The sequence below is a fragment of the Callithrix jacchus genome, chromosome 9 (genome assembly GCF_049354715.1).
Source record: "Callithrix jacchus isolate 240 chromosome 9, calJac240_pri, whole genome shotgun sequence".
Lineage (NCBI taxonomy): Eukaryota > Metazoa > Chordata > Mammalia > Primates > Cebidae > Callithrix > Callithrix jacchus.
The window spans coordinates 62170294-62179998 of NC_133510.1; the positions used below are offsets into that span (position 1 = coordinate 62170294).

The window sequence follows — 9705 nt, forward strand, 5'->3', positions numbered from 1 at the left end:
CAAATAGACATTCATAGCATAATAGGCAGTCTAAGCCACTCTATACTACAAGAGATGAATTTAAATTGTAACCTGTTCTTACGAAAGAACTAAATTAAAAAATGAGTACAGAGCCAGAGCCAGAGTTTCAAAATATTCTCATCTGTTAAATTAAGAGTGTCTCCCATAGAAAAGCAGGGGAGGCCCCACAGGGCAAGTACAAAACAGAATTAAAACTCCCAAGAGTCTTGTCTTTACAAAAGAAAAGGCAGGAGGCAGCCCCTGGACAGCTGGTCATGCTGGCCGCTCCGGTTGGACCACGTTGCATAATCCTCAGTCGCATCATCACAACGTCTCTGAGCGTTTTGATGGGGGGAGAAGGGGCAGTGTAGTGTGTATGGGAGGAGAGGCCCAGAAGGCTCTCTTTGCCCCCTTACCCCCTTTTTATATCCCAGAGGAAAGGGGGGGATCCTGGCTACACCTTGAATTGAGGGTATGTGTTTCAAACCTGGGGACAGGGGTAAGAGGGGATCTGTGCTTTGAGCAACCTGAGCCAGAGGCAGAGGGGTGTTGGAGGGGTAAAGGAAGGATGCATGATGCTTATTGCTTTGTACCTTTCACTGGGAAGGAGGGCAGCAGCCAACAGTAGCTCACAGGTTTGTAAACTGAGCCTGTTGGCTTTAAGAAGGGAGGCAATGAAGTCGAATTAAATATAAAAGAGTCATTTGTGCAAAAATAACTTAAACAAATAAAAGACCTGGGGAAGGGGGTGTTCCCCTTAGCGCCTGGTGGGGAGAGGGCCATACACCACCCCCCCAGGCCTTTTCAGTGACATGGCTTTGGGGGGGAGGGGGTGAACTTCCCTACCCCCTGCAATGGCTCAGGATGGGATTGTAGGGGAAGGGGTTGCATTTGTGCTCTGAGTGGGGAGTAGTGCCCCCACCCACTGTCCACAGGTGCAGGTGGCTGGCAAGGGCTCCCAAGGCTCAGCACTCAGCTCTCCCCAATCAGGGTCAGATCCAGCTCCAGGTATGGCTGCTATGGGGCCAGTTTCCTCCTCTTGTTTTTGGCAGGACGGCCAGGGCGGGCCCGGGGAGGCAGAGGGACAGCTACCTAAAACCAGATGGGAAGTTGAAAGAAATGGTCAATTGCTAGGTATCAGAAAGTCTTCTTTTCTCCCCACTCCCTCTAACCCTCCTTTCCTCCTGCTGCCTCATCCCTTACATCCTACCCATACACCCATCCACCCACACACTTACTCGGGCTGTAGGGCTGGGTTCCAACATAATGTCCTGGCGGGAGCTATTGCTGTTCCGGGTAGGGCTGCAATAAGGGCACAGATGATCAGGAACAGCTCCCAAGCACCAGGTGAATTTCAGAAGTTTGGGTGGGAAACTTTCTACATTTGGATAGTAAAGGCATAATATCTTTATTCATAGTCAAGTGTCTGCCCTTTTGAAAACCAAGCCACTATTTGTACATTAGAACTGTCCAAACCAAAAAGGCAAAAGCCAGCACTGTAATAGGCCCAACACTCACTTGTATTTTCTCCTCCGGCCACGACGAGACTTTCTGACTACTCCCGGGGGCACCTGAGAAAAGATGGACTGTGTATGGGGAAAGTTAGAAACGGGCACCATAGCCCCAGCCTTTCCTCAGAGCCCCTGAGCCCAGACCACTATCACTCTACACTCACCTTAAGGTCCTCAGAATGGGGCCCGGGAGGGGGTGGATCCTTGGGCTCAGCACCCCCTTCAGCCAGCTCCCCATTATGCTGCCAGTGGTGGGTTCTTCTTGGGGACCTTTCCATTTGTCCATTGAAGCCACCACGTGTCCCCCATTTGAGGGCCAGTCGGCCAGGCTCCCGCCGGCTGCCAGGCTTTCGGCCTCGGCCTGGCCTGGCCTCACCATTAATGCCCCTAAGTCCCCCTCCTCCCCTCCGGCCCCGTTTCCCTGACCCCCTCCCAGTGAGCAGCTCAGGGACTGGGGGGTCGGGAGAACCGTGGGGTGGGGCTAAGGCACTGAGGGGAGGCCGGGCAGGCTCTGGTTCGAGGGCTGAGGCGGGGCTCTCAGGGGGTAAACAGGGGGCTTCTGGCTGCTCTGGAGGGATCTGCTGGCAAAAAATAAGTTCTCAGTCAGTCTCAAATACAGTCCTTCTTCTGCTCTAACTCAGAAAGCCCTAAATTTCCAGTTTGAGAAAAAAAGTATCTCCCTGACAAATATATACCCACACCCTCACCTGGAGACTCTGTAGCAGGCAGGCTAGGGGACTAGAAGCCTCTGAGAGGGGTGGAGGAGCTCCACCCCCAGGGAGGAGCTGCAGCCCCAACTGGCCAGAGAGAAGAGGGCCAGGAGGCTGCAACAGGCTGGGGAGGGCTCCAGGGCTGCTGGTCAGTGAAGACAGGTCACCTGTTAAGAAATTATAGTCAGGGGTCTCTCCCTCGGCAAACCAAGGCTGAGCAGACCCTACTATTCTCTTTAGGCTTTATCCAGTGGCCAAAGACTTTTTCCCCAATCTATTAAGCCTCTACTCCCAAGTTTTACTGCTGCTTTTTCACACCTAGAGAGTGAATTCACACTCCTCAAACTCACCCAGCAGGCTGGCACCCAGCAGAGGGCTAAGGAGTTGGGGGGGTCTCCCTGAGTTGGAGGGGGCCTTGCCCAGAGAGGAGGCCCCCGGGTCAGTAGTTGCCGTGGTGACACTGGAGGTAGGTGGTCCAGGTTGGGGGGCACTCAGGACACAGGGCTAAGAAAAAAGAATGATTCTAACACTTATGTGTGTAAAATACTCAACAAATTGATAATGCTTTCACATCCACTGTCTGACTGAAGCCTCAAGTGAGATGGGCCATACTTATTAAATACACACCCAATTCTTAACAGCCATCCTACCCCCAGCCAAGAACTAAGGCCTTCCCAAAGGCCCCAAGGAAGAACTCAGGAATGAAACTGAAAGCTTTTGATTCCCAGCTCCCATCTCTCATTCTAAGTCTTGTGTTGTCCAACCTACTCACCCCCATGCTCACCTGGGGGGTTGTCCCCGAGGGGGGATCCAGGCTGGCAGCCAGCAGCGCAGAATTTAAAGCTATGAGGGTAGGGGGGGCTGAAAGGGGGGGGAAAAGTAGGGGGGGCAGGTCTCCCAAGCCTGAAAATGGGTCCCCACTGGGACCCCCGGCTCCCTCTGCAGATCCTTCCCCATCCCCAGCTGTGGGGCCCAGAGCCAACAGGGGCAGGAAAGAGGCAAGGAGGTTGCTGGGAGGTGCTGAAGGAGGTGGAAGAAGGTCTGAAGGTGGTGGAGGAAGCAAGGAAGCCACCAAAAGTGAAGGCCCTTCAGGCTCTCCTGGGGCTAGGGGAGGACCAGGTCCTCCTGGTGGGGGTAGCAGGGGCTCAGGGGGAGGTTGTCCTCCTCCCCCAGCCAGCACACCAAATAAACTGTGGTTGAGCAATGGAGAAGGTGGAGGCTGCCCCAGACTCAGAGGGAGAGGCAAGGCCCCGAGCATCCCAGGGAAGCCAGCTCCACTCAGCGCCAGGCCCTGCTCAGGGCTGGGGAAAGGGAAAGCCTCTCCACCAGCCAGGGGAGGCAGAGGGCAGGCTGGGCCCGCCCCCATCCCCAGCCCTTCAGATGGGCTTTGAAGCACAGGGCTGGGGACTACCGGGGCTTTGGAGGCAGCTGGTGGGGCAGGGGCACCTGTAAAAGAGGAGAGAAATTCAGCTCAAGGGAGGCCCCTTCTACCATCATCCAAAGAAGCCAGCCTCCAGCCCCCAACCCAGAAAACCCTCAAAGAGCTCTCTGAACATTCCCCTAAATGCCTTGGCTGCCTCTTTCCATCCAGGATGGGGAAAAGCTCCACAACACTCACATACCTGGCACACTGCTGAGGCTGCCACTGGTGGTCCCAGGCAGGGAGGGCTGGATAGGGTGCCTGGGCTGGGGAGGGCTCCCTGAGGAGAGGGTTGGGGGAGGAGGAAGGTGTGCATCTGACCCCAAAAGGTTAAAGCTTCCATCAGAGTGGGAAGGGCCAGGGGTGGGGAGTCCCAGCAGGGACAGCACAGAAGGGAGAATTGGTTGGGATGGCTCTGGGAGAGAAAAGGGTTGGGGTACAGGAGCAGGGGCCCGAGGACGGCTCCGTCTAGGGGTTTGAGGGCCTCTCCCTTCTAGCAATCGAAATACAGTAGGGGGTCTTCGGGGACGACGCTGAGAGGGACGAAGTGATGAGTGGGAAGCTGAGGGCGCCTGGGCACGGGGCCTTCGGCCCTGTAAAGTGCTGGGAGGGAGTAGTGGGGGATGCTGTGCCTTGGCCGCTGCAGAGAGTAGGCTGCTAGCAAGGAAGGGGGGTGCCCCAGGCCCCTCCACTGTGGGGGCCCCTCCCAGGGGCCCCAAGACCAGGGGCAGGTGCATAGTGGCTGAAGACACTGGTGGCTGAGTGGCAGGACCAGGGTGGGCAGGGAGATTATTGCTCGGGGGCAGGGGAGGAGGTGTTAAGGCATCACTACAGTGGAAGAGAGGAGGGTCTGAAGGTGGAGAGGAGGAGGCATGAGGGGCCGGGGGAGAGCCCAAGTCAGAGGGCACCAGGCTGGATCTGAGGGCAGCTCCCCAGTTGTATGAGGGAGCATTGAGGCTGATAGCCGGTGGAGGAGGTGGGGCTGGAGAGGGGGCATTGCCCCTTGGGAGGAAACAGGGGCTGCTACTGCCCCCAGAAGGGACTGGATCAGGAAGCCTTGGTGGGAAAAGCCCCCCAGGGCCTGCTAAAGTGGGGAAGGCCTGGGAAACTGAGGGTGGTTCTGGGGGAAGGGAGCCAGGACCCCCATTAAGTGGAGTTGTAGGAGGAACTCGACAGGGAGGGCGGGCAGAGGGGGGCCCTGGGGACACAGTGTGGAACATTTGGGGGCTCGCTCCCTCTCCTGCAATAAATGAAAAATGAAGAGTCAGTCTGTGGCTCCCCTTCGAAAAACTTTGTCTTCTCTAGTTCCATCTCCCACAAGTTCCCAACCTCCCTGTTCCCTCCTCTCACCATGCAGCTCCCCACCCACTCCCCCTTCTCTTTGCCCCTCTCATGGAGCTTCCCACCACCAGCCTTCCAAGCCCTTAGGTTTTCCTTAGTCTTCTATAAAGTGGCAGAAGACTCACCAGGAGAAGAGTGTGAGCAGGTGGTCTCCATACTGCGGTACAGAGTTGCCATAGCAACAGCTTTCCGCCGGTGGTTGCACAGCTTGGTCATGTCCTCCTCTGATGCCGGCCCCACCCCAGCCCCACCCGGGGTCACCGGGGCCAAAGGGTCAAAGTTGAAAACCTGTAAGGTGGAAGGCACAGGGACCATGAGGGGCTGGAATCTGTGAGAAGAGCTACCTTGATCAGTGATTTGCATTAAGTCTTTCAGCTTATCTCTGTATTCTCAGGCACCCCTCACCACTCTGACCTTGGGGACATTAAGTGGACACTCCAGACCGCACTTGCAGGTCCCATCGCTGAGGAGGTAGCTCCGGGTTTGCTCCAAGGAAGACAGCTCTGTGCCACTTGGACTGGGAGAGGACAGGGTCAGAGGACATGGGGTTAGCAGGCAGTGAATCAGGCAATACTCCTAAAGCCCAGGGTCTAAGTTACAGATCCTCCTAGAAGAACAGAGGGTAAGGAATGTGGGAAGACATGGAAAGAGGGAGAATGGATTCAAAGGCCCAGAGCTACCGAAAGCAAAAAGGCTGAGGAAGGAAGGGGAAAGGAGGGGAGCTGGGCTGAAGAAGAGGCAGAAGAAAGAAAACCCGGGCAACTGGAGTGGTAGAGCTTGGGGAACTGTGAAAATCCATACCTGATGTAGAGCACAGCACCCTCTCGCACACAGCGCTGCCAGCCAATGGGGACAGATGTGGCCACAGGGCCCCCAGCTCTGTCTGCTCGACTGCTCTCATTGCCCCCATTCATTGTGTGTAATCAGCTCCCGCGTGCCTGATAACACAGACATCCATGTAGGCACTAGGAGGATTAAACTGGGTGAGGTACCTGAGGGAGAACTCCAGGAAGGCAAAGGTGGTGGGGAGACCCAAGAAAACTCAGGGAAAGCCCTAGAGGAGCAAAGGGAACCCTTCAGAGAGCTGGGAGGGAACTGCTGTATCACCATCACTACCTGAACATCTCTGCAAACATTGTGGGGTCCAGTCAAAAGCCGGGGCCACCAGCTTAGCCCACACCTGCAACACAAGGAGAGAGATGGGACTGTCAGGAGTCTGCCCAACTCTGAAGAGCATCACAGCCCAGCATCCTCTCAAGAGAAAGATCCTCAACGTGAGGTAAGTACCTATTAAGACCTGAGGGATCTGCTGGCTGAGTCTACAGCCATCCTTTCCAAGCCCAGTCCCTAGGGACCAGAGGGTCAGAGCCTCAGCTCCCAGAGACCAAGAAAGTCTAGCCCAATTCTTAGACATATGAAGGGCAAGGCCTCTGTCCATTCGGAATAGAAGACTTCAACCAGGAGTATCGGCACATTCCCATAGTGCTAGGCCACTAGGAAGTTTCCCAGAGTTTCTGGCTCCTGCTGTTCCCTACCCAGAAAGATCATATAAAAAGTACAGATTGCCCCAGAGGTCACCAGGCAATTGTCCAACTGCCCCGCTGGGGTGGTACCCGCAGAACTCCCCTCATGCCTGCTCCATCAGACAATCACTGATCTAGCTCATACGAGTCTTAAGAGGTGAGGATCACAGCTCAGTCTTCTCCCAGGATCCTGAGAAGCTCCTGATTCTCCCTCAAGCCTGAGGCAAAGGGATTCATAACCTCCTATCCCACTGGCTTCCGATTATCTCCAAGAGAGCTTCTCCTCCTTTAGGGACACCCCTCCGACCTGCAGGTATCCTCCCCAGCCTCACCACCGCTCCCACCCCACACTGGCGGCTTCCAAACTTTCGCTCTCAAAACAAGGCGCCCTGTCACCCAGACTGCTTCCCTTAGCTTGAGGAGGAGGGGAAGGCGCACGAAGTAGGAAGGAACTTGGGGAGAGGGCGGGAGGAGGGTGGGCGAAGCACTGAGGGGAGGACGGTGAGGAAGGCAGAAGTCAGGCAGTAAAGAGGGAGAAGCGGCGGGGGCAGGTGAGGGCGGGGGAGTAGGGATGGGGCCGGGGAAAGGGGCCGAGAGGACGCGGAGGGGGCAGAGGGTAGAGACTGGAGGAGAGGGGTGGGGAGGGAAGGGGAGGGGGAGGGGCGGGGTGGGGGGGCCGGGCCCCACACTCACCGCGGCCCATGGTTCGGCCGGCCCCGCCCAGCGCAGTCGCGGCCCAGAGGGTGAGTGGGAGGGGGGTGGGAGGAGGGTCGGTGGAGCCCGAGCCTCCGGTACGGCCCCGGCCGGTCCTAGCAGGAAGCGCTGCTGCCGCCGCCGCGGATCACCGAGCGGCCTCCCGCGCATGCGCCATGGGGGCCAGGGGCAGCCCTGGGGATTCCGTTCCCAGAAGGCACTGCGCAGGCTGCTGCCGCTGCCGCCGCCGCCGTCGTCGTCGCTGCCGCAGCCGCCGCCGCAGCCGCCGCCTCCGCCGCCGCCGCCTCCGCCGCTGCCCGGACGGGAGAGGGGCGGGGCCGGGCCCCCGCCCAGCGGACAGCGACGAGCCAACTGGAGGGGCTGCAGTGCGCATGCGGGAGCGCGCCTACCCCTCCCCCACAACCCCCCATTAATCCCCAAGAGAACAAACACCCCACGCGGCCCCCCCGCCCTCCGCGGAAGGATCTGCGCCTCTTCCCAGGCCACTGGTGGCCAATCCCAGCCCTCCTCGGGGAGGGGCCCCTTCCAAAGCCACAATCTGTTGCGGGAGCCAGGAATGCCAGGTCTGGGAGGGGCCAGCCCCGAAAGATGAAAGTCGCGACTTGCCGTGCCCCGCCTCAAAAGCTTCCCGGGTAGGGTGCTGGGACTTGACCCGCCTCCCCAGGTCAACAAGTCACAACACGACCTCGGCCTGTCAAGTCACATGACCTCTGCCTGTCACTGACAACCTGGTCTGTCTTTAGGCCAGGAAAGACCATCTGGTCCAACCCCCGACTACCCCCATTTTCATAGGGGAAATGGAGGTCTGGAGCAACGGAGCAGCTTGACCAAAGACCTGTCACTGCCACACCAATCCAGTCACAACCGGCCTTGTGACAGTTTCTGCTTAAAACTCTGGCTGCCCATATGAGAGTATGACAGGATATGTAACAGGCCACCACATGGCCTCTGTTTTCAAGGTACAAGAAAAATACTTTGCATTCTGCGTGGTGCGTTTTACTTTTGTTCAAGTTGCCTCCAATTTCATGGTTCTCATTTTACCTTCACAACTCCTTATCTTTAATTTACAAACAAGGACGGTAAGATTCCTGGGCAAGTGAGGGGGAGATGAGGCTAAAATCGCGGCTTGGATCTCCCCAGTCCAGGGCACTCCTGCGCTGAAGTGCCCTCTCACGTCCCAGGACAAGGCTCCGCCGTAAATCTCGACCCAAACTTCTAGGAGGCAGGCCTGTGCCGCGCTCCTCACAGCAGTGAGTCACAGGACTTGCTGTCTGGTACAGCAAGAGAGGGTCTTGGTCTTGGAGAAAGGCGTAAGAGTACCGTGAGGAAAAATAGGTGGCCAAACAGAATCGGGTCCACTGGGCAAAATACATACTTCTGGCTTGCTGAGGACTTAGCAACTACAAGGTAAAAGTCACAGGCGCTGTTCTGAGAGAAGCGGAAAACGATTACCAAGGGATTCCAGTACCTCTGCCCCTTTTGGGAGATTTACGGGGCTAGGAGACCACCTCCCCCCGCCCTTTTTTTTTTTGGTCAGACGTAGTCTCACTCTGTCACCCAGGCTGGAGTGCAGTGGCACAATCTCGGCTCACTGCAACCTCCCGCCTCCCGGGTTCAAGCGATTCTCCTGCCTCGACCTCCCGAGTAGCTGGGGTTACAGGCGCGCATCACAACACCCGACCAATTTTTGTATTTTTAGTAGAGACGGGGGTTTCACCATGTTGGTCAGGCTGATCTCGAACTCCTGACCTCAAGTGATCCGCTCGCCTCGGCCTCCCAAAGTGCTGGGATTACAGGAGTGAGCCACCGCGCCCGGCCAGGAGACCCCTTTAAGAAGACTCGAGATGTGGACAATCTCGGTGGATGGATACCAACTTTCAAAGAAGTTCAAAAGGCCTATGTGCCCATTATCTGGGAGGGGCCAAGGAAAATGGGAGTCCCTTAAGGTGGAGGTAAAACGGGGGGCTAATGCTAGTGGGCGGAACAGCAGCTCCTGGGGGGAGAGGAGCGGCAAAGAGGCTCCACACAGCCGACTAGGGGCGGCCAAGGCTGATAGCCGTTGAGGCCGTTGGGCGCCGGGAGCTGGCGCCCCGCCCTCTCTCCTCTCCCCCACCCTCCGCACCTACCACCACCCTCGTTGTCCCCTGCGCGTGCGCGTGCAGACGCCGGTTGCCAAACATTGCATCATCCCCGCCCCCCTTTCTTCCCCTCCCCCCTCTACACTCCCCTCCGCGCGCGCGCATGACTCACCCACCGCCTCTGTGAAGCCTCGTGACCCAAAGCCACTTCCGGGTCCGACACTACGTCGACCCCCTAGCGGGAGAGAGCGACGGGGGCGGTGCCGCGGGGCTCCTGAGTGGCGGATGCAAGGGACGAGGCGGGGCCAATGTCGGCGTGCCACTTTCTGATAGGTTTATTTTTGGGTCCCGCCCCTGAGAGGAGGGCAAGGCCATTGTAAAAGATTACAGCTAGGCGATCCCTAGGTC

At 57.5% G+C, this 9705-nt stretch overlaps 2 protein-coding genes across 35 annotated transcripts; one reads left to right on the forward strand and one right to left on the reverse strand.

Annotated features, from left to right (window-relative positions):
* Nucleotides 1–120: 120 nt before the first annotated feature.
* Nucleotides 121–9503, reverse strand: MBD6 (methyl-CpG binding domain protein 6). Of its 34 annotated transcripts, none has more exons than XR_004728819.3 (15): nucleotides 9470–9503; nucleotides 6099–6162; nucleotides 5784–5920; nucleotides 5397–5499; nucleotides 5108–5270; nucleotides 3844–4881; nucleotides 3006–3667; nucleotides 2572–2725; nucleotides 2219–2388; nucleotides 1676–2089; nucleotides 1519–1571; nucleotides 1239–1302; nucleotides 923–1092; nucleotides 594–657; nucleotides 121–335 (listed from the first exon to the last, which is right to left on the reverse strand). XR_004728819.3 is itself a non-coding variant. In XM_002752654.7 (13 exons), exons 3-13 carry the CDS (start codon nucleotides 5894–5896, stop codon nucleotides 1018–1020), a joined length of 3009 nt encoding a protein of 1002 aa, XP_002752700.2. In that variant the 5' UTR covers nucleotides 5897–5920; nucleotides 6099–6162; nucleotides 9470–9503; the 3' UTR covers nucleotides 121–1017. The 34 variants fall into 34 exon arrangements, 12 of the variants coding, with proteins under 12 accessions (XP_002752700.2, XP_078192405.1, XP_009002337.1 ...); XR_013521812.1 differs by having other exon boundaries at nucleotides 1519–1586; XR_004728816.3 differs by having other exon boundaries at nucleotides 1676–2092.
* On the forward strand, nucleotides 7231–8177 carry LOC144577598 (uncharacterized). Its single transcript, XM_078336289.1, has 2 exons — nucleotides 7231–7782; nucleotides 8012–8177. The coding sequence occupies exons 1-2, from the start codon at nucleotides 7368–7370 to the stop codon at nucleotides 8044–8046; spliced, it is 450 nt and encodes a 149-aa protein (XP_078192415.1). The 5' UTR covers nucleotides 7231–7367; the 3' UTR covers nucleotides 8047–8177.
* Nucleotides 9504–9705: the final 202 nt, after the last annotated feature.

What these genes read in the sequence shown, in the direction of transcription:
- LOC144577598 (XM_078336289.1), top strand. Translation starts at nt 7,368, where the DNA reads ATGCGCCATGGGGGCCAGGGGCAGCCCTGGGGATTCCGTTCCCAGAAG. An exon ending in GCGGGAGCCAGGAATGCCAG is followed by an intron (nt 7,783 to 8,011) that starts GTCTGGGAGGGG and finishes CCATTTTCATAG; the next exon opens with GGGAAATGGAGGTCTGGAGC.
- MBD6 (XM_009004089.4), bottom strand. Translation starts at nt 5,896, where the DNA reads ATGAATGGGGGCAATGAGAGCAGTCGAGCAGACAGAGCTGGGGGCCCT. An exon ending in GTCCACTTAATGTCCCCAAG is followed by an intron (nt 5,271 to 5,396) that starts GTCAGAGTGGTG and finishes TCCACCTTACAG; the next exon opens with GTTTTCAACTTTGACCCTTT. An exon ending in GCCTGCTACAGAGTCTCCAG is followed by an intron (nt 2,093 to 2,218) that starts GTGAGGGTGTGG and finishes ATTTTTTGCCAG; the next exon opens with CAGATCCCTCCAGAGCAGCC.